This window comes from Penicillium longicatenatum (genome assembly GCF_028827895.1).
Source record: "Penicillium longicatenatum strain IBT 33135 chromosome Unknown contig_3_segment0_segment0, whole genome shotgun sequence".
NCBI classification, from domain to species: Eukaryota; Fungi; Ascomycota; class Eurotiomycetes; order Eurotiales; family Aspergillaceae; genus Penicillium; species Penicillium longicatenatum.
In genome coordinates, this window is record NW_026643121.1 from 657,845 (window position 1) to 684,178 (window position 26,334).

Consider the following 26,334-nt stretch of genomic DNA (forward strand, 5'->3'; position numbering starts at 1 on the left):
CAATCCTTTCTCCTCCCCCATCTACCCATCGATTTTCCATTCCCTTGGGTTGAATTTCCTGGGAATGAGGCTTGACTCATCCCTCGGCCATTGGATCTCTTATCACCGGTTATCGCCACCTGTGTGACAAATCCCGGGCCTGCATTTCCATTGACTTCCACTTCGTCATCCGTACATTGTACATTCAATTTGGAACATTCAATTCGACTCATTAACCTCACTTTCCCTTACTTTTCTCTCCCCGACTCATCTCACCTCCATCCATCTCTTTATTCCACCCCCCCCCCTCTTCCCCCTTCTCCATATCTGCCCAAAGAACTCAATTTTCCTGCCTAACTGCTGGAATTGCTCTTTCTGGTATGACCTCTGGTATGCAACAATCGGGAAAACACCCGAGCAATATGAATCGTCTTCCTGTATCAAGCCTGATGTCACCCCCGGAGACGAAGCCTTTGGAGAATTTCCAACACTCTCCATTCATCAGAGACTCCTCGTCCTTGGATATCAAACTACCCCCCATCTCAGCTGATCGCAAGCGTACACAGTCGGAGATGGATCTACCGTCGCCCCCGGTGACCCCATACACGGGCACCAAGAAACGACACTCTCACACAGCGGAGCAGATGGAGCGTGAGGTGGGTTCCTCCCGAGATCCAGTGCTGTTCCCTCGACATGAGTCTATCGCGGGGGAGGAACAGCCGCTTTTCGGTCCCATCCACTCCACCCCCGAGGCCGTCGTGGAGCAGCATATCACCTCCCACATGGCTCGCTTTGACAACAAGCGTAATAAACCCACGCGCGATGAATATCTGCTTGCGCTGTCGTGCGTCCCCATCGTTTCTACCCAGTACAACCGCAACCCGATGGCCTGGGCCCGGGAGGAGCGTGAGACGTTGGAACGGCAGCTAGCCTTGATGAATCGCTACCGACCGACCGATCTGGCGGCCAAGTTGAAGAAGATTGCTCCGGCCCCAAAGAAAGCGGCCATGACCCCCCGGGTTCAGCGCACCCGAGTCAAGCGCACCCCTAAATCTACCCCTAAGCAACAGACCATGGATACCTTTGATTCCCCCCCTAGTGCCTCCAAATCGCGGGCCTTGGGTACCAATCGGGATGACACCGACTTTCAGGCCCTGCAGGACTTCTCGCCTCCATTGGATACGCTAGGCAGCAACGCCAAAGCATTGAAGGCCGACTGGAAAGGGCAAATGTTGGATTTGAGCAATGACCCGGACAGACATATGCTCAGTCCGGCCGAGCTGAATCTAGCCTCTACCCTGCGATTGTCCTGCGCCACTTATCTGTGCAGTAAGCGCCGCATTTTTGAAGCTCGCGTGCGCGCCCTAGGCGTGGGCAAGGAATTCCGCAAGACGGATGCCCAGCAGGCCTGCAAAATTGATGTCAACAAAGCCAGCAAGCTCTGGACTGCCTATGAGCGTGTCGGATGGTTCAAGCCCGAGTTCTTCCACCAGTATCTGAGATGATCTTATGGTTAAGACCACTCTCCTTCCCCCACTCCCTCCTGCATAGTAGTTCAATCGTCTCTATGCCCAACTCGCTTTGACAGCGAATTCCACCTTCTTTCTTGGCTCTATCTCTCCCGTTCTTCCTCCCTCCCCCCTCGCTTTCTTCACGCTTCCTCCCCCCCCCACAATGCAATGCTTGTGGCTTGATACCCTTCAGATGGGGCTGTTGAATGAGGCCTGGGTACGACCCTCCCATCTAGCCTTCTAATCCCGCCGCTTCCTTCGACGTCGCTGTTGAACAGCCAAGGCGAGCTCGCGTCTTTTTTCGTGCCTCTTCGGATCGAATGTTTATTAATCCTCATTGACTTCAGCCTTCGCTGTACCTACCTGAGATCAATTTTGGGTGATTACTAAGAGCTGGGCCATCGAACAGTGGTGCTTTCAGTTTTATTGCCTCTGATGTCCGCTACACGCTTGATGATACCTTCGTTTTTCTTTTCACTTCAGCTTCCATTTTAACGTTCCACATTGGGATCTTGGTTCTTCTTATTTTTTTTTTTATCATCTTTATTTGCGAGATGAAGTTGCTATTAGTTCTACCCACGGATTTTGTTTGATCGCAACGCCTAGCTGTTGCCTATCCTTTGTTCCCGGCGTTCTATGGCGTTTTCATATCCATCTAGAATGGCAGACTTGGGGCTCCATACGTGCCCACACATACCCCTTCAACACACGGAGTTGCGAGATTTTGTTTCGGTAACTGTTTCTGTTTCTCTTTCTTGCTCTTGTTTTGTTCGCATCATGACCGGGGAAGATTTCTGCGATAGCAACCGGGATGACATGATACCCTGACCAGATACGATTCCTTTGAAATATCAGACACCTTGCAAATGACTGAAAATTTTCAATCATAATGAGTAGTCCCTACCATCTTTCAGAATTAACGTAGTTGAATCAGAATATGACCTGGTTAGATAATTTAAGCAATTGTGGATTCCTCATGACCACTAACATAGTTAACTATTACTAGCATGTAGAACATGAGTTATATAGTCGTTGGCCTGAAATGTGGGGCTGCTGCGGACGCCAATCCAGTGATCTGGCTCCGCCCCGGCGCCACCTTTTTCTGACGTCTCCCTCATTTCACCATTCGCATCACTCTTTTCACCACCACTCTGCCTGATACGAACATCTATTTAAGCCATGTCCCAGGCCGAGGCGACCCGCGCCGAGTCTATCGATGAACAGGAACATTCCAGGGTCGATGGCGACAAGAAGCCAAAGTCCCGGCGACCCGCCAGTGTGTATCCCCTGCTCCGACACTTCCGTCCTCGGTCCTTCTACTAATCCATTCCATGACCAGATACCGCTTTTCGGCAGCAGCGGTTGAAAGCATGGCAGTACGTATTCGGCCTTTTCCCACTGGCGCGTAGTCTTCGGCCTATACTGACGCTCCTTGGTTAGGCCGATTTTAACACCGAAGAGTGTTCTTCCCCTGTTCTTTGTTGTGGGCATTATTTTTGCTCCACTCGGTGGTGTCCTCCTCTGGGCGAGCTCTCTAGTCTGTCTCCGTTGTGTCGTGCCATTCAAAACGCTTTGAAACCGCTAACACAATATGTAGGTCCAAGAGATATCGATTGATTACACCGATTGTTATAGCTCAGCCCCAACAGCTAGTCGGACTACCATCCCTGATCGAGTGTCAGCGACTTTCAAAGCGAAGTCCACTAGTCTTCCATCATGGCAGAGAACTGTAGACGAGGCCACCAACCAAACCACCTGCAGCCTTTACTTTGAAATCCCTGAATCCATGGGACCTCCGGTTTTCTTGTACTACCGCCTCACCAACTTTTATCAAAACCATCGCCGATATGTCCAGTCACTGCAATTGGATCAATTGAAGGGCGAAGCTCTCAGCAACAAAACGATCTCGGGCAGCGTGTGTGACCCCCTCACGACGGACCCAGCCACAAAGAAAGCGTACTATCCATGTGGGTTGATTGCGAACTCCCGCTTTAACGACAGCATCGGTAGTCCTTCCCGTTTCGACGACAATGACTCGACGCCCTACAACATGACGAAAAAGGGAATCGCCTGGGAGAGTGACAAAGCGCTTTACCAAAAAACCAAATACCAGCATTGGCAGGTGGTTCCTCCACCCAACTGGACCAAATACAATGGCAGTTATACGAATGAGTCCATGCCCAACCTTCATGAGGATGAAGATTTTATGGTTTGGATGAGAACTGCTGGATTGCCAGCTTTCAGCAAACTCTCTCGTCGGAATGATGACACTGCCATGGCTCCAGGACAATATCAGTTGGATATTCTTGATCGTGAGTTTTTTGTATTCCCCTTTAATTTCTATGTTGCTTACGCCCGTCTAGAATTCAAGGTCACCGAATATGATGGAACAAAGTCGATTCTGCTCTCTACTCGCACTGTCATGGGTGGGAAGAATCCATTCATGGGAATTGCCTACGTGGTTGTTGGAGGTGTGTGTGTACTTCTTGGAGCTCTATTCACCATCGCTCACTTGGTTCGACCAAGGTACGTGTCTATATCCCTAGTGTTTGGTGCCTTATTTCTCATGCCTTCTATAGAAAACTGGGTGACCACACCTATCTGTCTTGGGATTCAACTAATCAGCCAACCACTGCCATGGCTACTGGGCGAGATGACCGACTGCGCCCAAGCTCCTAAATTCTAATAAAAACTCGAAAAATCAGTTATTGAATTTTTTTTACCCCCTACGCTGGTGTTTCCGTTCTATTTTCTGTCATGTTTTCAGTATCATATTGGGGTTTAAATCGTGTGAATAAATGGACTACTGTTCCGGCTTGGGTGTTTTGATAAGGAGTTTTTATGTATCTAACATAACAATGAGCATTCTTCTTTCTCTCCTACCCTCGAGTGTGACATCATTTCCATTCGAGGAATCAGTCTTGTAGATAGGGATGTCTATGATGTGTACGTTCTTTCTCCACTCTGCGGGCTTTTCTTTTGCTGATCCTCGATGCCTACTGTACATATGCTCCCACCCCCTTGCTGGGGTCATACATTCCATCGCGACGCAGCATTCTTAGGGCTCATGGCATCGGAGCAGGTTTATGGCACCAAAATCAAGACTGGGCGAAGCATAGTCAAAATGAATCACGAATGTTACTCTTCCTACCACTCATCATCATATTCTGTCACTCTTTCCTTCTTTTGCTGATTCACGGGTGGGGGAATTCACGATACCAGGGCATATTTTATACCAGAACATCATGGTCTGTCACTCTTTCATGCCACTCGTGCTTCTTGCCACAGCCCTTTTTCTGCTGCAAGCCCAGTCTAGCCCCCCTTGTGTTCCAGAAACGCGGCATCTGCGCCACTGAGGATCCAGGTTCATCTTTTCTGCAAGCCCTCCAGCAAGTCAAGGTTGATGAGGCCCATCCAGGTCCCACAGAGTCCGAGGCCCGACAAGCTCCTATAGAAATTGAAACCTGGTTCCACATTATCAGCAGCCATGCCGAGGTGGACCAGGTTACCGAATATATGATTAATTCCCAGGTATGGCCTCATCTACCAGCCTCCCTAGGCTCTCTGATGCTGACTTTACTCAGCTTTCGATCCTGCAGGATGCGTATGAGGATGCTGCCATTCAGTATCGCCTGCAGGGTGTAACCCACCACGTGAATGATGTCTGGGCACAGGACGGTGATGACCTTGCCATGAAGAAAGCGCTCCGGAGAGGGAGCTATCGAACCCTAAACGTGTATTTCCAAACCGATTTACAGGCATCTCCGGGACAAGCTGGACGGGCTGAGCACCGCGGGGCTAGCCAGTCAAACGATCTATCTTCCAGCGTGTTGGGCTTCTGTACGCTGCCTGATCCAAGTGTGAACGCTAGCAGTCCCCGGACAGATTATGTTAAGGATGGTTGCAACATCCTCGCCAAGACAATGCCTGGTGGTTCTTTGGATCTTTATAACCGGGGAGGGACTGCGATCCATGAAATTGGACACTGGAACGGTCTCCTCCATACTTTCCAGGGAGAATCCTGCTCTGCAAGCAACCCCGGCGATTATATCTCCGACACTCCTCAGCAATCCACACCCACGGACGGATGTCCTGCTCAAAAGGATTCATGTCCTGACTATCCAGGCTTCGATGCTGTCCACAATTTCATGGACTATTCGTCCGATGTCTGCTATGAGACCTTTACGCCGGGCCAGATGAACCGAATGCGGAATATGTGGGCCACCATGCGTCAAGGCAAATAGAATGAGATCTCTTCGCATTCAGACTTTCAATGTATATTTTACACGTGTCTACTCCTTTGGATCATATGGTTCTAGGTCTTTACCTCTTACAGAAAGCATTTAAAGAATTTCCATAATTTTGAAGAAACAGAAACAAAGAGTTTTCAATCACATCAGGATGGGAACAATGAGAAAAAGAGGCAAAGTCTCGTCGACAAGTATGGGTTTGTCTGCCGTAAAATCAAAGCAACCGAGGGCTTTCTCTCCCACCCATTTGCCAACCCTTGAAATTGGGAGAAAAAATAAAAATAAGAGTAATTGCACATTGGGAAACAAAGAGATAAGTTTGAAATACAAGGTGATTGGATCCAACGGGGAAAAGAAACGCAAATCGAGAAAGGATGCACGCAGCATTAGCGCTTGCGCTTCGTGCCACGGTCATCGTCGTCCACCATGGCTTCCTTGTCATGGCGCTTAGCTTTCTTTTCAAGTTCATCCCAGTCCTCGCCACTCTCCTCATCGCCGCTGAAGTCCTCCTCGCTGGCGTCTGCACTGGCATCATCGTCAAAGTCGCTATCCTCTTCCGAGCTCTCATCGGCGGCTGCCAGCTCAGAGTCAGAAAGTTCAAAGGCCGACTCGGCTTCGTCATCCGATCCACCCTCGGAGTCGGATTCAGCAGCCAGGAAAGACCATCCACCATCAGCAAAGAAGCCGTATGGATCGCTCACAACTGTTTTCATGATAGTGGTCCAGTTGAGGTTCAGGGGACCCTCGGTAAAGGCAATATCAACCGAGTCGAGCCAGTCCTTGACACCTTCCAGTGCTTCAACCGGGATAGTGTTCACATGCACTGGGGGTCGATGGAAGTCCTTGTAAACAAACACAAGATCGAAATTTTTGAGGCCAAACTACAGTCATGTTAGCAAGGGGACCGACGCAAGAAACCCGAAGACATGATTGCCTACCTGCACTCGCTCCAAATGGGCAATCTCAATTTCATTGAGTGTGATCACCATGAAAGGAGGCTCAGTGAGTTGGACGAGCGCATCCGTAGTCGGCTGGATCAGCACATTGGAGCGGTTCGGCACACCGGTGAAACCGATCTCTCGGAAGGGAATATCGACGTCCACACCCTCATCCTTGCCAGCATCCGCAATCTTCTCAGCGAAGGCTTTGAATTCGCGGTCAAGCGCAGCCCTCCGGCGTCTTTCCTCCTGTTCGGCCTCGAACTCTTCCTCATCTCCATATCGGTGCTTACGCCGACGGTTTCCAGTTTCATCAAACTGCATCTCTGTAGCCTCGCGATAAAATTGCACATCCCGAGTCTTTCTCTTTCCGATCATGATTGGGGTTTTCAAGTGCACATGAATAAGAACGATCATCTCATGAGCACAAGGTTGGAAAAATAGATGCTTCACATTGCTAAAGAGCACATCGACATGCTCGTTGCGGAAGGGCGACAGGTACCGGAGACCATTTTGGTGAATTTCCACCTCACCTGGAACACGCTTGCCATCCAGCGGCGGCCGAAGGTATACATCGGGCAGTTTCACAGGACGACGATCTAGTTTCAGTTAGCATAAAGGTGGTCATCTTCAGGGAAATGCATCGTTACTGACTTCTGATTTCCACAAGCTTGTCTTGCTCGACCACGTCCTCCATCTCCTTCTTCTCCTGCTCTCGTCTCAAAGCATTCTTTCGAAGCTCGGTGATATCTTGCGCAACCTGTGCCAATCTATCGTTACTCTTGGATCGTAGTGTCAAATTGCGAACGAAATGGGCGTTCGGATCTTCAAATGGCTGATCATCCTTTCTACCGACACCCTGACCAGGCGAGAGAAAGTTGATCCGCAAATACGCGTATTCTCCTTCATCACTCTTGCTGGCATTCTTGATGGTGTTAATGTGGAACGGCACGGGCCTACCCATGATTGGCACGATAACAGTCAACGCCTTGTGGTCGACATAAACGGTAAGATCTTTGACCTTGACGGGCAGCTGGTTGTCTCGCTTGTAAGATTCGAAGCGCTTGAACTTCTTCTGGGCCACACCATTGTCGTCTCCAGTAGTCCCGGTGAACCGATCTAGACCTTCTTTGGTCTTCTTCGTCGCCAATTCCTTTTGATGCTCCCGGCGGCGTGCTTCAGCACCCTCGTTGATCTGAGTCGGCCGCTCCGCTCGAAGCTTGGTGCGGGTCACATTTCTGCTAGCGATTGCGCTAGATTTTGCCTCTTTCTTCTCCTTCACCGGTTTCTCTGGCTCTTCGTCATCCCCAAAGTAAAAGGAAACCGAATCCATATCAATGCCGGCATCCTTAGTAAAGATATGAGGGCCATTTTCGCCAACGCGAACAGTATCAGTGATGACCATGGAGTAGACGTCCTTGCCCTTAGAGCTGGCATCTTTCACATCGGTCAGGCCTATGGTGATCGCCAGGGTCATGCCATTCTTCAAGACTCGAGTGTTCTTCGCATTAAGGATCATATTGGCATCTCGGATCTCAATACCGATTCCCGAGCCAATGTTCTTGGTCAGGTGGCTCTCAAGTTCTGGCTTCTTGGTTTTGACTAGGCTCAGAGCCTTGTTGTACAGATCCTTGGCAACGACTCCATCCCTGATCTCCTTCATGACCGTCTCGTGCAGGCTCACCAGGAAAGCATAGTTTGCTTCTTGGGATTTGCTAGGGTCCACCAAGTAGGTGCGCCCGATAAGGGAGTTGTAAGTTTTGTAGCGGATACCGAAGCTTGAAAGGATAATGCCCGGCTGGAGGTTTTTGCTATCGGGGGTTGCAGTTAGCTTTAGGTCATAAACTCCACCGCTCTGAACTACCGGGCCATAAGCCCAGTCAATCTGCTCGGCGTCAAATTCCGATGGGAGACGGGCAAGCTTGTTGAAAAATTTGGCATCATCGATCTTCGCCTCAACTTTGCTGGCAAGGGCTTTGTGTGTCATCTGCTTTTCTTCATCTAGCAGTTGAGACATCTCATCCACAAAGTATTCCGACATCAACCCGCTACATGCCCTAGAGGCGTTCCGAATGGAGACCTTTGGTTTGTATTAGCCACCGCTTTTCGAGACCTATCCCACAGTGCAACCAGACTCACCAGTTCCTCGGGATCCTTGATCGAAAATGCAGCTGAGAGCGCTGGCGTGATATCAACTTCCTCGATGTCCTTGGAGATTTCTGCGAAAGCGCGCTTCCAGTCATCGGCGAAGGGGCCGGAAGTTGTGTCTTTTGGCAAGGTGCCAACTTTCTTCTGTTATCCAAGGCTTAGCGAATTGCTGGCCATCATCGAGCACGCATGTTTTCGGATGACTTACTCCTGCGCCTTTGATGACCTCCAGACATTTTTCGAATGCCTTCGTCTTGGACTCCGGGTCCTTTGTAGTCACCAGAAGTTCTACCGGAATCTTCCCACCTTTCAAAGGCTCAAGAAGCTCCGCTATTCCCCACAATCGTATTAGCGGGCTGGCGCGCATGGATTCACAAAGCCAAATTCGCTCACCTTTCTTGGCGGTAGTAACTGCATAGACCGCTTCCGTAGTCAGGACCAAGAGCGTCGCCGGGAACTCGTAGCCGAGAAGCCAGAACTAAAGGTTCATTCAAATTAGTAATCTAAGCCACTGGCATCGGCAATGTAAGGCAAGATCGGATAAAAGAATGCTGGCAACTTACGTGCATTGCATTATTCTTCTGAAAAGCACTCTCGTCGGTTCTGGTCTTGCCCATGAGGATAACAATAGCGCCTGCCCCTCCGAACAGGGCATTGCCAGAACGCTTGTCGGCTTTCCATGACGCATACAAGTTGGACAGATGATTGAAAAAGGTATTTTTGTCAATCGCAATCTTCTCGGCCATGATGGGCGATCTGGCGCAAGCAGGGTCTGCTGGCAGCAGCGAGAGAGAGGTTGACGATACGATAGCTTTCCTTGAGAGCAAAAGCTAAAATCAAGGTCGCATTCAAAAAAAACGATGGAATCAAGAATGCAAGTGATTTGAATGTGAGGTGGTGGATGAAAGAAGGTGAAATTGCGAAGGGCGGGGAGATGTCTAAGATACAAGAGAATCTTGCACTGTCTTTCTTCCTTAGAAAAGACGGAGAGACGCGAAAAGCGCGTTTTGGCATGGTTGGCTGCTCCGGCCCTCCGCAGTATCAGTTTTGCCTCTCTGGGACTAGCGTTTGCTGCTTTCTCAAAGCTCCTCTTTTCGTACTCCATGAAAGACTTCACGCTCTCAACGAATTAGAGGAGCTGGTGTGTCCGATCGCCGACATGTTCTCTGCTCTGTTTTCTATCTGTTATTTCGTTTAAATATCTCCGTGACCGGACCTGGCTGTCTTTCCTAACAGCGATCGAATACAACCTGACGAACCGTCGGTGCGATGACCGATAAGGTCTGCAATGAACCCAATTTACCTGGACCCCCATCTTCGGGACCCAGGCTCTCGAACAAAATCGCGCAATGATGCAGCAACTGGGGCCTCAGCAGCTGGTGTTCGTGCTGTTAGTGCGCAGATGGTAGCCTTTTACTTCCGAGCTCCGATCAAGGCTTTCTTTCGCACCCGTGTCGAGTAGGTTCTGATGACAATGATGTTACCCCCGTACCATAGTGGATGTTAACTTGTGTGTTAGTTATATGGTACATAACCCCTTCGCCTTTTATACCCTTGGTACCCGGGCTAATCATTTTTGGTACTCATCCAAGTAGGCATTTGCCCGAGCTGTGAATCCCCGAGTTGCAGACGGCAAATGGTCCATTCACACCACTACCCCTGGCTTATTGCTTCATGCAGTCCGAACATATGGCTGGCAATTCATTCCGAACCAAGTCTTGCCACCTCTTTTGGCGAATGCAGCGTGAGGAGCACTTACTCCCTTCCACTCTATGGTCCGAGGATGTTGACTCGGACATGATTTTCTAGCATCGGAGCCGTTCTCTATACCTCATATTTACAGATGTTAGGGGCCCTCCATGAGCCTGTGTCCCAAGGAGTTAAACGTGTCTGGCCTCCCGCGCCTCCATCAGCCACCTTCACCGCTGGATTTACCGCAGGAACTATTCAATCGATCGTTGCGGCTCCCTTGGATGCCCTACAGGTCCGCCTACAGACCAGTGATATGTTGGAGGGTCAGTACCGGAGTATGTGGCATTATGGTCATCACAAACTGAAACAGATCGGGCTCCGGGGAGTATTTGCCGGCTGGAGCCTCTCCTTTCTACGCGACTCGCTTGGTTATGCCGTGTTTTTCTCCTCCTTCGAATATGTCAAATCGCAGTCGTACTATTCTTTCGTTACTTGGTATTATGGGTCTCTTCATGCCGACCATTTGGATATGCTTCCATCTTCCGGGTCCAGCGATCGAGGCGTGCCGCTTATCAAACCTCATTATGCCCTGGAGCCTTGTTTCTTGATGATGGCGGGAGTGGCAGCATCGGTAGCGCAGCAAGCCATACAGCACCCTCTTAGCCGAATCCAAAACCTACATCTGGGCCGATTAGAGTATCTGGATCACCAGGCGAGCTTAGACCCTTCACGACAACAGATGCTCCGGCTGTACTACCATGCCTACGAAGAGACCTGGAAACGATGCCGACGCAAGGCCGAGCGGGCCGGTGGGTGGCGCTCATGGTTATTCCGCGGCTTTGTGAGCAGTTCCGTCCGACAGGTTCCTAGCACCAGTGCAGGTCTCATCATCTTTGAGCTAGTGCGGCGACGATACGCGAGTCTTGCGGACAGCGTGCACATCCAGAAAGATGGATATGACATTCTACTGAATTAGCGGTTTGAATTTCTTTGATTCGTGCATTTTCATTTGCATCTTGTTTGATCAGGGGTACACCTGGGGGATGAAATGTAGAGCGTGGTCAGTTAGCCTTGCGCAACGCAAGGCACCGAAATTGGGCGCCTCAATCAGGTACAGATATAGAACCTGAGAAGACTCTCCTGTTTGTCCTTTCGCTTTTGAACAAAGAATAATCTGTACATAATCTCGATATCATGGTCATACTTATGGACGCATCTTAAACACCGAGTCCACACTGACGTCTATAGTAGTGGGTATCTTCCCAGTTTTGTAGACGTTCTTGGTTTTCTTCTCCACTGTGGATCTGGTTACCCCGTATTCAATCGACACTTCTTCTCTTCGACTCTTCCTCTTCAATCTGTTCACTACTCCAAACTGGAACCAGACCTATGAGATAGGTCACTCAAGGCCAAATCATTACTCTGGACACATCTGCAACTCGTTTCGCCGTCCTTTCGCCCCTCCATCCCCCTATTGCTTGGGACCACCTATTATATTTCAAGTCAAAGCACCAAATCCCCAAATCCCCAAATCCAAAATCATCTAACCGCAAGTCACGCTCCTCGATATCCACCTGACTACCCAGTCATTAGGCATTGTGCAACTTTACAGCCTATCGCGATCGCTCCAAAAACTTCCCCAAGAAAGGGAAGGTTCTGGTATCCAACTCCCTGTTGCTATTGTACGGGGTTGACACATTCCCTGGGATTTTTTATTTTCCAATTTACTTGATTTGTCGTTGGTTTTGACTGAAAAGAAACGAGGGCTTCCGGCCCATCGACCGTCATCATTCTCTCTCCAACCTCCCCACGCGTCATTCCCCTCCGGTCTCTTTCCCGCTCCCCCACCCAATCCATCGTCCTAGAATCCGCAAGCGAGAAAGGTAGCCGCCGCTCGTCCCACTCATCAATTCATTCTGAGTCTGGCTTCTCCATCTGGTCGGATACCGGCGATCTCGCCGAACGACTCGCGGAGGATCCCTTCCAGAACCGCCCGAACGAGTCCCTCGAGCGTGACTTTTTGGTCCGTAAAGGACGGCAGAACTCCTCCAAGCGGGTACACTACCCGCAAGATTTGGAGACCCATACCACAGCTCTCAAGGAGAAGATTAAAATCCCCACTCCTTCACCACGGCGGATCTCTCGAGTAGAACGGCTCTTAGCCAACATTATGACCCCCAGCAATAGGCAAAATGCCCAAGTTCATGGCTTGGTGGGAAAACCCCTGCTGTAAGTGTCCCCTCGGTCCCCTCCTCGGGACTCAGCGAAAATCACAGTAAACATACTGATGCCTTTGTAGGTATTTCACAAGTGTCTTCGTATCACTAGGAGTGTTCCTGTTTGGTTATGACCAGGGCGTCATGTCCGGTATCATCACGTCCGTATTCTCTACCCCACCCGGTACCCATAGCCCAAGACCCAGTAATATATCTAACCGATAGATAGTGGCTGGTACTTTGATGACTACTTTGACCAGCCCTCGCGGGCCACGATTGGCACTGTGGTGGCCATTTTGGAAATTGGGGCATTTATCTCTTCTCTCATGGTCGGCCAAATTGGGGATCTGATAGGCCGACGAAAGACGATTCTCTATGGTTCATTAGTGTTCTTCATCGGAGGTAGTCTCCAAACCCTGGCTACCAGCATGGCTATGATGATGGTGGGCCGCATTATTGCTGGTTTCGGCGTGGGTGCTTTGTCGACAATTGTGCCCGTGTATCAGTCGGAAATTTCAGTAAGAGTCCCTCCTGACGGCTCACAGGTAATCAAATACTGACCGTACCAGCCTCCCCATAACCGCGGTAAGTTGGCCTGCATTGAGTTCACTGGAAACATCGCCGGATATGCAACCAGTGTATGGGTGGACTACTTCTGTAGCTTCATTGAGTCGAATTACTCCTGGCGGCTGCCTCTTCTATTTCAATGTATCATGGGTCTCGCCCTTGGAATCGGAAGTTTGCTCATCTGCGAGTCTCCCCGGTAGGTCATCCTTCGAGAGTATGAAGTTCCGTGACCTGACATTCCTTTACCTCCAGATGGCTCTTGGACAACGACCATGACGAGGAAGGCATGGTGGTTATCGCCAATCTCTATGGCGAAGGTGACATCCATAATGATAAAGCACGACAAGAATATCGCGAAATTAAAATGGGGGTTCTCCTGCACCGCCAGGAAGGAGAAAGATCCTACGGGGACATGTTTCGCCGCTATAATAAACGAGTTTTCATCGCCATGTCGGCCCAAGCCCTAGCCCAGCTGAACGGCATCAACGTCATTTCGTACTATGCACCCCTTGTTTTCGAATCCGCTGGCTGGGCTGGTCGAGATGCCATCCTCATGACAGGTATCAACGGGATTTCGTATCTTCTTTCCACCATCCCTCCGTGGTACCTGGTTGATGGCTGGGGTCGACGGCCAATTCTACTGTCGGGAGCAGTAGCGATGCTCATCTCTCTCTCCTTGATATCCTACTTCATCTATATCGAGATTAGTGCCACGCCCACCTTGACTGTGATTTTCGTCATGGTCTACAACGCCGCATTTGGGGCGTCATGGGGTCCAATCCCGTGGCTTTATCCCCCTGAGATTCTTCCTTTGAGCATCCGTGCCAAGGGAGCCAGTTTGAGTACCGCGGCCAATTGGGCTTGCAATTGGCTTGTCGGAGAAGTGACTCCAGTTCTACAGGGTGCTATTAAATGGCGACTGTATCTGGTCCATGCCTTTTTTTGCGCATGCAGCTTTGTAGTTGGTAAGAATTTTTTTCCCCATTCCTCCCACCGAATTTGAATAACACGTTGATGGATGCACAGTGTACTTTTTGTACCCCGAGACTAGTGGTGTTCGACTAGAAGATATGAATGTTTTATTTGGGGATGCGTCGACCGCCATGCCCACCCCAGCCACTGATGGTGAGCGAGGATCACTCATTGGTGCTGGATCACCTGTTCCTTCTCTCGATATACGCCGACCATCCGGCCAGTTTGGAAGTGAGAGTGCTATTCCCGGTCTCGATATTGACCCTCCATCTTTAAGTCAGAGCCATGATGGGCCCAGCAAGTCTGGTCAGCCCAATTCTCCCCCGGGTGGGAGTCGAGGTGAAGGAATTGGTGGCTGGATTTCGAATATGGTCAGCCGGCAACGAAGTACTACCAGTCAAAGCTATCGACGCTTGGAACAGGGAGAGGGGGGAAATGAGTGAGATAGGGAATGGTCTTCATGACTCTTCTCTTTCATCTTCACTTGCATCTTGAACCCTCTGAAGTCTTTCCCATTTTTCAATTGAAGGCCCCCGGCCTCGGCTGTTCAATTTGGTCCTATTATCCTCTTCTACTTTTTACGGTTGGGGTAGGCCCTACTTCCACTCTCTTGCACTCTTTATGGAAATCTGTATACCCGACTTGTCTAGCTTGTATTCGGCGACCCTTCTCGAACGGTGTATCTGTCCTTTACATACCTTGCTGCCCTGTCTGGCGTCAAGTCATAGAGGGAGGGAAAGTGCTTCTTTTGTCGATATTGGTCGTGGGGTCGTCTAGACCACTCTTATGTTTGATGGCGAATTTTTTCCTTTCTGCATGTAATTCTGTCGGATCCATCAGCCGCACCGATGGTTTTTGCTACTTCATCTTTCATTATATATACTCTTCGCAATGATACCTCTAGAGCTATAAATGAGACTTGAAAGCTGTGCGACAATTTATCTCGGACCACTCTAATCCATGAGTTCATCTGATCTGGGTTCACCAGTTGGAGGGTTCGGTTGCAATTCCCCAAGGCGGAGAAAGGACCACGTTCCCGGAAACGGCTCAGGAGAAGCGTGTTTATCCCTCCAAACTTCCTTCTCTGTTTTCTATTTCTTTCTCCTCTTTTTATTCTCTCTTCCTCTTCTCCAAGCTCTCTCTTTTCTTTCCTTATATCATTCTATTGCTCCCCCCTTTCCGTGCTTGCGGCAACCCCGTTAGCTTTGTTCAGGCCTTTGTGGCCACTATGACCTTTTGAGTCTCTGCTACTCTTCCTCTCCTTTCCCATCGGGCTCCTTCGAGTACTCCTACGACCTTGATCGTTCGCCCAACAAGAACGTTTCTTTGATCAAAAAAAACTTTCCCCGACGCCATGGCTGACACAGCCATAAGTACCGGGGCTAAACATGATTCTGACTTACGTCGGAGAAATGTCCCAGATACCGCCAAACCCCAGACGCCTGTGCCTTACACCGCAGAGGATGTTAAGAAGCAAAAGCCACAGGTAGGAATTGATAATAGCCCACTCCTTGAACCTGCTAATTGAGGGTTTGGGGCCAGTCTACTTCTTTTCTCCAGGTACTAGCCAGCTGGGAGCCAATTCTGGCCCCCATCATCCTAACGGCTCTTGCCCTCTTTACTCGACTTTACCGCATTGGTCGTTCCAACATTGTGACCTGGGATGAAGCCCAGTAAGGATCCATGAATCCCTCAATTTTCTAGTTCCCCCGCGACAGTTGTCTAACTTCATCCTCATAGCTTTGGCAAGTTCGGTTCCCACTACCTAAAGCGCGAGTTCTACTTCGATGTCCACCCCCCCCTCGGAAAGATGCTTGTTGGCCTCTCGGGCTACCTTGCTGGCTACAACGGATCCTTTGAATTCAAGTCCGGTGAAAAATATCCCGAAGACGTGAACTACACCTTCATGCGCGCCTTCAATGCTTTGTTTGGTGCTATTTGCGTTCCCTTAGCCTACTACACAGCCCGCGAGTTGAACTTTCGCAAGGCTACCGTATGGTTGATCAGTCTGATGGTTCTGTTTGAGAACTCGTACGCTACCATTTCTCGCTTTATTCTCTTAGACTCCATGCTGCTTTGTTTCACCTTCACAACCACTTTGTGCTGGGCCCGATTCCACCGCCTCCAGCGTGAAAGCTTTTCACTGCAGTGGTATATCTGGCTTTGCCTGACTGGATTGAGCATTGGGTGTGTGTGCAGCGTGAAGTGGGTCGGCTTCTTCTGCACCGCCATCGTCGGTCTCTATACCATTGAGGACCTGTGGAATAAATTCGGCGATCTGAAGATGCCTCAGGTGAGTATTGGCCAGTCTGCCAAAAACAGGATGATTGGCTAACAGGTCATTTGTTAGACCGTGCTGGCGAAGCACCTCTTTGCTCGTGTTGGAGGTTTGATTGTCATTCCAATTCTGGTGTATATGGCTTCTTTCTATGCGCACTTTTTGGTTCTGTCGAACAGTGGACCAGGAGATGCCCAGATGAGCTCCCTTTTCCAGGCCAACCTGCGAGGCACTGAGGTTGGCAGAGATAGTCCCCTCGAAGTCGCAATTGGATCCCGTGTGACCTTGAAGAACATGGGCTATGGTGGTGGCCTCCTGCATTCCCATGTCCAAACATTCCCCGAGGGCTCAAACCAGCAGCAGGTTACTTGTTACCATCATAAGGACGCAAACAATGACTGGTTTATCTACCCCAACCGACAAGAGGCGGAATATGATGCCGAGGGAGATTTGAGATTCATTGGCGATGGAGACACCATTCGTCTCATTCACGGGCAGACCGGCCGGAACCTCCACTCTCATGCAATCCCCGCTCCAGTTACCAAGTCCCACCACGAAGTCTCTTGCTATGGAAACCTTACCATTGGAGACGATAAAGATCACTGGAAGGTTGAGGTCGTCGATGATGCTGCCTCCCGGGATCGCTCCCGAATTCGGACGTTGACGACTGCATTTCGACTCCGCCATCCCGTGCTAGGCTGTTACCTGCGGGCTGGAAATGTCAACCTGCCCCAGTGGGGCTTCAAGCAGATCGAGACCACCTGTGTCAAGGACAATAAGCCAGGCGATGTCTACACCCACTGGAACGTGGAGTCGCACACCAATGAGCGCTGTAAGCAATATATCACTTGGTAAAGTGTAACTACTGAGAAAAGCACTCTCTCTAACCTCAATGACACAGTGCCTCCCGGAGATCCTGGCTCCTACAAGTCGCCTTTCCTGAAGGATTTCATCCACCTAAACGTGGCTATGATGACATCCAATAACGCCTTGGTCCCTGACCCGGATAAGCAAGACGACTTAGCTTCTGCCTTCTGGCAATGGCCGATTCTGAATGTGGGCTTGCGCATGTGCTCATGGGATGACGGTGTTATTAAGTACTTCCTTCTCGGAAATCCCCTTGTGTATTGGGGCAGCACAGCAAGTCTTGGTGTTTTTGGTTTGTTGTTAGTGTGGTACCTTCTTCGCTGGCAACGAGGTTACCAGGAGCTCAGCCAGGCGGATATGGATCACATCCACTACTCGGGTCTGTACCCTGCCATCGGCTGGGTCTTGCACTATCTGCCATTCATCATCATGGCACGTGTGACTTACGTCCACCACTACTATCCAGCTCTATACTATGCTATTATCACGTTCGGCTTCTGCATTGACTGGATCTCCCGCAGCCTGAATGCTCGCCTCATGGTCATCCTTTACACCGCCCTATACGTGACTGTCATTGGACTATTCATCTACTTCCGTGCCATTGTGTTTGGAATGGAAGGTCCTCATCAGCAGTGGGCTTACTTGCGTTGGTTGTCTGGTTGGCGGATTTCGAACTAATGAATAGTGACAATGGAAGTCCATTTTCTTATGCCCCCCTTTTCTTTTGGGATGGTGGGGTGGGGTGTTTTGACTCGTTTTTGTTATCCATTCTCAAAGTCCAAAGAAGACTGTATGTACGAGAGACTGCCTATAAACGGCGAAACCATAATGTTGATGTGTTTCCTTACATGGATTTGTTTCATCGCGCAATCTTAACCCTAAACTTGGTCTATTCAGCTGGACCCGGATCAATAGCCCTGCAAGGCGCTCAAGATTTGCTGCGTCTGGCGTCTTATGCGGTTGCATCGTAGTAATACTCCTAGCAACAGCCTCCGCTCCAGCCACTACCTTTGCGCATTGCATCATCCATGCCCAAGGTAATTGTTTTAGGCACCCCGGTGTTACCTCCCCCCGAAGCGCCAAACCCTTTCACTCCGCTGCGACGGTCATTAAGGTCATATCTGCCGGCTTCGATGTTACGATAGATTCGCTCCGCGACTTCCAAAAAGGCTCGTTCCACCCCATCCCCGGACTTGGCGCTGGTTTCGACGTAGCGAACAATATTGTTCATGCGACACCACTCCTCGGCCTCCTGCTGCGTTACTTGTCTTTGGTTCGAGCCAGACTCATGTCCTGCCAAGTCGGTCTTGTTGCCTACTAGAATGACCACGATTCCATCTTCTGCAATCTGCCGTAAATCTTGAAGCCACTGAGTACAGGAGATGAAGGTTGAGCGTCTTGAGATGTCGAAAACAAGGAGAGCCCCTGACGCGCCGCGGAAGTATGATCTGGTGATAGACTTGTATGTTTCCTGTCCAGCAGTATCCCACAATGAAAGTTTCATTCGCTTTTGAGGAGAAGAAGACTCAGGCTTCCGTGGCGGGCTGGGTAGACCCGACGTTGCGGACTCCGATGGAGATGGGTCTCCACCGGAGCCGGACGCGTCGCGAGAGAACTCCTCAATGCCAAGCTCTAGCGAGGCAGGTGGCCCTACTGGCACAATCCTGGACCCAAACTCAACCCCGATGGTGACATCGTGCGATGGGGAGAAGCGACCCTCACAGAGACGGATGGTGAGCTTTGGAATTATTCAAGTTAGCTACACCCAACGCAAGCCATGCATCATACTCACGCTAGACTTGCCGGTACCAGAGTCACCGATGCAGACGAGCTTAGCAATATAGTCCCATGGCTGGGACATGGAGGAAGAAGTATCGTGTATTGTTGCCCAACTGTAATTGCGATGATGCAGTTTCAGGGAGTGGAATGTTATCAGGATGAGTCAGCTATCGGGGGGAAGACCTGCCCGGATGACGCTTGCATCGTCTGAATGACCTTTTGTTCTCTCTCTCGCTCTCACTTTTGATTTGGCCTTCAACTTAGTCTTCATAAGAGGGGTAGGGACTGACCTGAGAGTCAAGGTGACCTCGTTTCCTCATTAACTCATACCGAGACCTTGACTGCCCTTTTTCCCTTTGGCCCAGGCACATTTGCCAGAGATACAATAATCTCCCCCATCTCCACACATACTCCAATCTTCCCGATAGTGGGCCATGTTCTCGGAATGTAGGTGATGGATATCGGGCCTTCGTCACACCTTTTAACATCATTCGGCTCAAACTAACCGTCAAATTTTTTTGTCAGATGCCTCACGCTTCCTCGCCCAGTCACAGTCGCGAGTAGCATCTCGTCCAGACGAACTTCAAAGAACTGGCCGTGCCCACCCTAACCAGCGTCAGGGCAGTTCACGGAATCCGCCGTCACGCTCCTTTTTAAGGACTGGGGATCCTTATCGGCCTGGTGCTTCTCAGATCTCCAACTTCCCATTTGCCTCCCGGGTGTCAGCCCAGCAAGCTCCTCTGTTCTACAGTGCCACGGATGAGTTTCGGGAAGAAGACGATGAAACGGAGCGTGAGCGTGAGATTGCCGATTTTTATGCATTACAAAGATCACGGCGACACTTTGGAGACAGTCACTTGAAAGAGTCCTCTGAACTTGATGATGATTCAGAACGCTCGGTAGGATTTGACGAGGGTCACTTGCCATACGACGAAGATCGCCCCGGCAATGGGAAGGGAATCAAGAGCTCATGGCGAGGGGAGAAAGGCGCTTCCGCTCCTCATCGATCTCGGATCGAAGCTGTGGCAGAACTGACAGAGCTAGAACCGGGGCCTAGTTCCAGCCCAGACAATGCTAAAGTCCGAGAGAATCTGGTTGACATAGGACTAGAGGACTCCATTCGAGATATCCTGGATCAGGATGACCGAGGCCCTTCTGATTACCTAGGTGATGAACCGCCTATCCAACGCTTTCGAGAAAGACCAGTATCCAAGCGAGATCACTTTGGGCTTAATCGGTTCGAAGCTTCTGCGGAACATGCCAAACCACTTCCCTCTAATGGCCCGCGACCACCGAGCTCGGCAGGTTCATTTCCGACGTCTATCTCGCCGCTCGCATCTGAAGCCTCTGTACATGATTCCTTTTGGGGTCAGTTGTTTTTGATATCCCTTGCCGGTCTATTTGCCACGGCATTTCTTGTCTATTTACACACGTCCACTCCATCCGGAGATCAGCGGAAGTGGGGGGACACGATCTACTTCACTGTCCACCGCTCTTTTTTTCTGCTTGGAATTTATACCCTGATCTCGATCTTCGTGTCGCTTGTTTGGCTTGCTTTGCTGCGATCCTACGTGCGACTTCTAGTCTACCTAATTATCGTCGCTGTCCCCGTCATTTTATACTCATTCTCCTTATACCCCTTTATCTCGAGCTTCAAGGGTGAATGGCATGGGTCTAGTGTTCAGGACAAGGCCATGCGCTGGGGCTCACTTGTCCCATTCCTGATGGCGAGCCTCTGGATTTACAACGTTGTGCAGGGTCGTCAGTCCATCGGCAAAGCGATCGGTGTGCTTGAATTCTCCTGTCGCATTCTGGCTGCGAATCCGGAGCTTCTTGCCTTGGGACTAGGTGTGCTTGCTTGTGTCGTCTCATGGACCTGGATATGGATGCTCATGTTCACCCGCGTGTTCCTGGGAGGCCACCTGGCTCAATCAAGTTCCTTCATTATAGACATAAGCAGTTGGTGGCTGGGCGTTTATTTTGTGATAGTCTACTTGTGGTCAATTGGCGTGATAGCTGGTATCCAGCGTGCCGTCACGGCAGCCACGGTCAGTCAATGGTATTTTCACAGACTAGCAAGTCCAGCACCCACCTCCAGACAAATCGTCCACGCTGCCATCGTTCATGCTGCCACGACACTGTTCGGTACGATCTGTCTGTCTCGACTTCTCAGTCTATTGATTCGGCTCCCTCTGCTCTTGCTCCCCAGCCGCGTATCTTCGTTGCTGAGTCTCTTTGCCTACTCCCTTATTCCAAGTCCCATTGCCTTTCTCACCAACCCCCTCGCCCTCACCTATGGAGCCATCCATTCACAGCCACTGGCCGCCTCTGCACGCGGACTGAGCCAGATGGCGGTTCTTGCTCCGTCGGCCGCTTCATCGTCACTTCATCCCCGAGCCTATTCTCGCTCACCTGAGGCCTCGGCTTCACTACTCTCCTACCGACTCTCTAAGCTGATCCTCCACGCTGCACGCTTCATGATGTCATTAGCGTTGGGGTTTGGTGGCTGGGTCACCACTGCCCGTAGCCTGACCACTGTCGCTACCGGCAATACGATTCGGGGTAGTTTATATGCCTATGTCGTTGGTCTTATTGCGGGCATGATTGGCTGGAGTATCCTTGGTGCCATGGAAAGTGTCATTGCAGACATTGTGGATGCTTCAGTGATCTGCTGGGCGAGTGAGGTAGGTATTCACGGACGTGAGGCCCGGTATTGCCGTGAGGCTGGATGGCTCTTTGGTGACTCAAATTCCGATTTCCAATCTGATTATCGAGAAGTCTGATTTCCATTTCCATTTTCATTTTCATTATCTTTTTTTGGTTTTTTGATTTTTTGATTTGTTTTTCTATAAGCTGAGGTCTCTGGAAGATTTCATCTGGTGTTTTATCTTTCTCTTCTCCAATGCCCCATTGATGATCACGACATGTTCCCCCTATACTTGAGCGACCTTTTGACATTGCAATTCACCTAGCGACTGGACTGATGGGCTGGAGGCGTTTAATGAAATCTCTTATCTTTTGAATGGAATTTGTAGACATGTAAAGAATCATCTGTATTGAACGTGATATATTCAAGCATCGAAATAGCTACATTGGAACGGAAATTCCAGGGCTTCATGGTATCATAGGAATGAAATCACTCGAAATGCAAAAGAACCCCACGGACGCCTAAGATTACCCATTGCTTTCGCCAAAACAGAAAAAGGGATATAGAGAACGGAGAGTAGAAAGAGAAAATCCAAAGACCAAACAGCTCCTGGTGCTAAAGACCCAAGCGACCATTCCACTCCACCTTCTCATGTGTGCACCACTCTTGGAGAAGAGACCAACCAAAGCGAACCACCTCGATAGGCGAAGTGGTCCCTCCTAATGGAAGGAAGTAATCACCGGCATAATCCCCAGGTCTGGGAGTGGCTTTGCCTCGTTCACCATGGTTATGAGACCGCAAAGACCAGGTATTGGGGAACTCTGTGCTCAACACATCCTCGGAGAGACTGCGAGTGCCCTCTAGCCACAGTTTCTGTGATTCTTTCCAACATTCAGGGAGCCGATTCTTCAGCTCGAGGAATTCTTTCCGGCTTTTCTTGTTTTCATCGGACAGGACGGTATTTCCATCACTCCCGGGCGTCGGCACCGGTGTATGTTCGCCCGGTAAAGGGCTGACGGCGAGGCGTTCAAGGTCCAGGGAATGAATAGCTCCATAGGATACAGCGCCCAAGAGCAGACAGAGGCCGTGCAGTACTGGATATGAGGTACTGTTCTTCCTCACGACCTGCCAGTATGCCAAGATAGATTGCCAGGTCGAGGAATCCCCGACTTGCCGGGTATGAACCTTACATTGATCATCCGCCACGAATGCAACAATGAAACCCATGATAGCCTCGATGGCGGTCACGGCTGCTAACTTTTCATCGGCGCTGGACGAATCAGGCTTGGCATTGTACCGGACTGCAGCATGCTTTAGTTCTCGGCCAATGTTGGTGAATCGTTGGAACTCGTCCCGCCAAGCCCGTCGATCACGATCAGTGTTTCGAGAACGACCGTCCAACTGAGATGGAGATCCCCTGGTGCCGGGGTCGATAGAATGGCGTTTGGTGGTCGGGTTCACCGGTGTCCTTCCTTCGCCTTCCCCAAGGTCGTTTCGTCGTGGAAGCGAGGCTTTGGCATCCTTCACCGGTGTCAGTAACATGGGCTTCACCTTGTCATTGACCGGCAAATGACGAGACGGATTTAGTGGTGGGGTAGGAAGCTTCTCGACGGAGCATTTGGGTTCTTTTGATCGGCTAACCCCCGAGCTAGACAGTTCTTCCTCATGCTTGCTCTTAGGCTTTAGTCGATCAGAAGAACCATTCCCACGCGTGGACCCGCTTTCCCCCTTCTTCTTTTTCTCCACTGGGGTCTCATCTGGGTCTATGCCATGCCTAGACGGGGATTCAGGCCGATTAGATTTCCTTTTACCGGAGAATTTAAGTAATGCTTCGATCCGTTTCTTGTTGCCCTTCCCGTATCGCAATCTGACAATCATCTCCTGATTAGTTTCCTTGGGAAGAACACCCATACGACCATTCTGTAGACTTGAAAATGTGCCACTATTGGTCGAATTCGGTGTTCTGGTCTGCGCTGCTTCGTCTCGCTTCAGTTTGGATGTTATGGTGTCACGTTTAGGGGAGTGACGAGGCGGCGAACGATCTCCGAGCCGAGCCAGCTCTTTCTCAACATCTGGCGGGAGTGTGGGGGATAATAGTCGGGGTAATTTAGGTCCCGTAGGAGGAAGTGTCGGGGACAGAAGCGCGGGGAGTCTCGGTGAATTGGATTTGGTTGGGGTGGGATCCCTGCGGACCTCCTTCTCCGGAGAGAGTCGTCGCTTTTTGAATGAATGCATATCCTGGCCTCTGGTCGCCGAGGAACTGACAGTTTCGAGATCAGACGTAGACGGTCGTTTCTTGGGCCCCTTCTCAAGCGAGACTTGCGATTGTGATTTGGGAGGGTAATGAGGTGGCTCGGCCTTGTCGCTCTTTTTTACAAGGCCAGTCTTAGGTGTCTGCTGTACTTCCTCACGTGTAGCCGGGTAACGTCCTTCCCGATTCTTCTGGTCATGAACGGCCGGGGAAGGGCTGCTGTTCTTTTGGTTCTTGTAGTCGTTCAAGCTAATCTTCTTTCTGGCGATGTTGTCTTTCGGGGTTTCTGCGGTCGTCGGCGCCGTGGACCGGTCGGCCATCATGCGCCCCTTCTCGTCAGACCAGTCTCCAACAGCCTTCAGTAATGAGTCTGTATCACTGTGGGTCAGAAAGGTCATGTATTGAAGCTCCTGTTCCTCGGGGGTGAACGGCCGGTCATGTCCTACCGCCCAATTGTTCGCGGAGCGGGGACCCAGGCGAAATGGCACCTTCGTCGGGAGGGTCAAGAGGTAGGGGTGAGGAGGCAGCACGTCGTCTGAGAGGTGCTTCAATCGCTGGTCCAGGCTCTGAAGGTCCGCAGCAGGTTGGCTTGCGCGTAGGGAGATTGTTACGTCCACAGAGGGGGGTTGATCGTTCACCGACATCGCAGTCCGCGGGAAATCGTGATTTATCTCACCATTGATGGAGGACTGCGCGCGCGCTTCGATTCGTCAAGGGTCTGTGGGAGGAGGGGGGAAGTATCACGGGAAGCACCGTGGTATGCGCCAAAGTGATGGGGGCGGGTCAAAGCATAGAGATCGAGTGGAGGGGTAGCGGCCTCGAGCAGGCTCATCAGGGCTCTCGAAGCGCGCGAGGAAAGGAAGAAGTAGCAGGATAGAGAGCTGAAAGAGAAAAAGTGGCCGATGAGAGAAAGAGCGAAAGAGCAAATGGGGGGAGTCCGGGGTTGCCCTTTCAGGTATCCACGCCTTGCCGCTTTTAAGGGCTCCACTTGGTGTCAACAAAGTTTGATTTTCTATATAACCTACGGTACTGTAGAGATCATGTACCTATCATGTATCATGATCGATCATCTGCCGCAAACTTCTCTCGCCAGAACGCACGATAATGGTGCTGTTGACCCAGCTGGGATATCTCCGCTACCTCTTGAGGAGTGAGTTTGAAGGTCATGGAGCGCAGGTAACTCGCCAGACGTGCTTCCTTATTACTGGTGGTGATTGCCACGCATCCACGGTCCAGAGTCCAGCGCAAAAGGACCTCCGACTCACTCACGGCGTACTTTGTAGCTAGAGCTGATATTAAGGGATCCAGGGGGCCTTCGCGAGCCCGAGTAACCGGTACCAACCCTCCATAGCCAAAGGTCTTGATCCCTTTACTCTCGTGGAACGAGAGTAGGTCTCCATGCTGAAGATATGGGTGAAATTCGATTTGATTCACCGCGGGAATGACTTTGGCAGTCTTCAAGATGGATTCCAGATGGGACTGTACGAAATTCGACACTCCAATAGACCGAGCTTTCCCAGAGGCCTTAACTTGCTCCATGGCCGCCCAGGCCGCCTGAAGTTCACTCTCAGTCTTGGCAAAGAAGGGAGCGTGAATCAAGTATCTGGATTCAAGCTCATTAGTTTCGATTCTGTTCCCGCTCCTACGAATGGCGGCCAGGTCCCTTACAAATCGACGTAATCAAGCCGCAGCTTTTTCAAGCTGACGTCAATCGCAGCGGAAATATCGGCGATACTGGTATGGACCTTGGTGGTCACGAAGTGACTCTCTCGAGGCCGATTGGCTTCCTGGATAGCAAGGCCTAATTCTTCTTCTGTTCTGTAGACCTCGGCTCCATCGAGGTGGTTATACCCTAACTCGATCGCATTCTTGGCTGCATCTACCAGTTCACGATTGATCTCGGTGTCTTGGGAGCTCTTGTACCACGCCGTTCCTGTCCCATATCCAAGCTATACGCTGATTAGCCGCCTAGTATCAAGAAAGAGGGCGGTAGGGTTGAGCTTGACTTACAATGGGAACGGACGTCCCATCATTGAGTCGAGTCGTCGGGATTTCGTTGACCATGATGTATCCAATGTACGCGTTGGCAATGTGTCAAGGTGAATTCGACATTTCGCAGATTCCAGATGAAGCGGGCCCAGCGGGTCAGTTCCGCATGGAGTAACAGTGCGGGAGTTTGCAAATGATGTCATTCGTGCCGCTTTGACGTGGTTTTCCCCTCGGATTGTCGGATCCTCAC

The 26,334-nt window shown here is 50.5% G+C and overlaps 9 protein-coding genes across 9 annotated transcripts; 5 read left to right on the forward strand and 4 right to left on the reverse strand.

Annotated features, from left to right (window-relative positions):
• Nucleotides 1-401: 401 nt before the first annotated feature.
• Nucleotides 402-1,484, forward strand: N7484_005593 (SWIRM domain-containing protein; the record flags this gene model as incomplete). Its single annotated transcript, XM_057116012.1, has 1 exon — nt 402-1,484. The coding sequence occupies one exon, from the start codon at nt 402-404 to the stop codon at nt 1,482-1,484; it is 1,083 nt and encodes a 360-aa protein (XP_056971895.1).
• A 1,185-nt stretch (nt 1,485-2,669) lies between these two features.
• N7484_005594 (CDC50/LEM3 family protein) lies at nt 2,670-4,169 on the forward strand (the record flags this gene model as incomplete). Its single annotated transcript, XM_057116013.1, has 5 exons — nt 2,670-2,766; nt 2,830-2,866; nt 2,931-3,027; nt 3,088-4,016; nt 4,070-4,169. The coding sequence occupies 5 exons, from the start codon at nt 2,670-2,672 to the stop codon at nt 4,167-4,169; spliced, it is 1,260 nt and encodes a 419-aa protein (XP_056971896.1).
• A 1,957-nt stretch (nt 4,170-6,126) lies between these two features.
• On the reverse strand, nt 6,127-9,572 carry spt16 (chromatin-remodeling protein SPT16; the record flags this gene model as incomplete). The annotated part of the gene is made up of 7 exons (XM_057116014.1): nt 6,127-6,621; nt 6,679-7,277; nt 7,333-8,758; nt 8,818-8,970; nt 9,035-9,156; nt 9,220-9,304; nt 9,390-9,572. The coding sequence occupies 7 exons, from the start codon at nt 9,570-9,572 to the stop codon at nt 6,127-6,129; spliced, it is 3,063 nt and encodes a 1,020-aa protein (XP_056971897.1).
• A 542-nt stretch (nt 9,573-10,114) lies between these two features.
• Nucleotides 10,115-14,716, forward strand: N7484_005596 (putative MFS monosaccharide transporter; the record flags this gene model as incomplete). Its single annotated transcript, XM_057116015.1, has 9 exons — nt 10,115-10,279; nt 10,422-10,570; nt 10,636-11,438; nt 12,384-12,747; nt 12,818-12,895; nt 12,964-13,252; nt 13,304-13,497; nt 13,554-14,266; nt 14,328-14,716. 9 exons carry the CDS (start codon nt 10,115-10,117, stop codon nt 14,714-14,716), a joined length of 3,144 nt encoding a protein of 1,047 aa, XP_056971898.1.
• A 911-nt stretch (nt 14,717-15,627) lies between these two features.
• pmt2 (uncharacterized protein) lies at nt 15,628-18,096 on the forward strand (the record flags this gene model as incomplete). Its single annotated transcript, XM_057116016.1, has 5 exons — nt 15,628-15,759; nt 15,816-15,946; nt 16,014-16,566; nt 16,624-17,383; nt 17,453-18,096. The coding sequence occupies 5 exons, from the start codon at nt 15,628-15,630 to the stop codon at nt 18,094-18,096; spliced, it is 2,220 nt and encodes a 739-aa protein (XP_056971899.1).
• A 301-nt stretch (nt 18,097-18,397) lies between these two features.
• On the reverse strand, nt 18,398-19,279 carry N7484_005598 (Rab family GTPase; the record flags this gene model as incomplete). Its single annotated transcript, XM_057116017.1, has 2 exons — nt 18,398-19,156; nt 19,211-19,279. The coding sequence occupies 2 exons, from the start codon at nt 19,277-19,279 to the stop codon at nt 18,398-18,400; spliced, it is 828 nt and encodes a 275-aa protein (XP_056971900.1).
• A 352-nt stretch (nt 19,280-19,631) lies between these two features.
• N7484_005599 (uncharacterized protein) lies at nt 19,632-21,980 on the forward strand (the record flags this gene model as incomplete). Its single annotated transcript, XM_057116018.1, has 2 exons — nt 19,632-19,644; nt 19,723-21,980. The coding sequence occupies 2 exons, from the start codon at nt 19,632-19,634 to the stop codon at nt 21,978-21,980; spliced, it is 2,271 nt and encodes a 756-aa protein (XP_056971901.1).
• A 479-nt stretch (nt 21,981-22,459) lies between these two features.
• N7484_005600 (uncharacterized protein) lies at nt 22,460-24,739 on the reverse strand (the record flags this gene model as incomplete). The annotated part of the gene is made up of 1 exon (XM_057116019.1): nt 22,460-24,739. The coding sequence occupies one exon, from the start codon at nt 24,737-24,739 to the stop codon at nt 22,460-22,462; it is 2,280 nt and encodes a 759-aa protein (XP_056971902.1).
• Nucleotides 24,740-25,151: 412 nt separating this feature from the next.
• Nucleotides 25,152-26,159, reverse strand: N7484_005601 (aldo/keto reductase; the record flags this gene model as incomplete). Its single annotated transcript, XM_057116020.1, has 3 exons — nt 25,152-25,698; nt 25,764-26,044; nt 26,106-26,159. 3 exons carry the CDS (start codon nt 26,157-26,159, stop codon nt 25,152-25,154), a joined length of 882 nt encoding a protein of 293 aa, XP_056971903.1.
• Between the last annotated feature and the right edge of the window lie 175 nt (nt 26,160-26,334).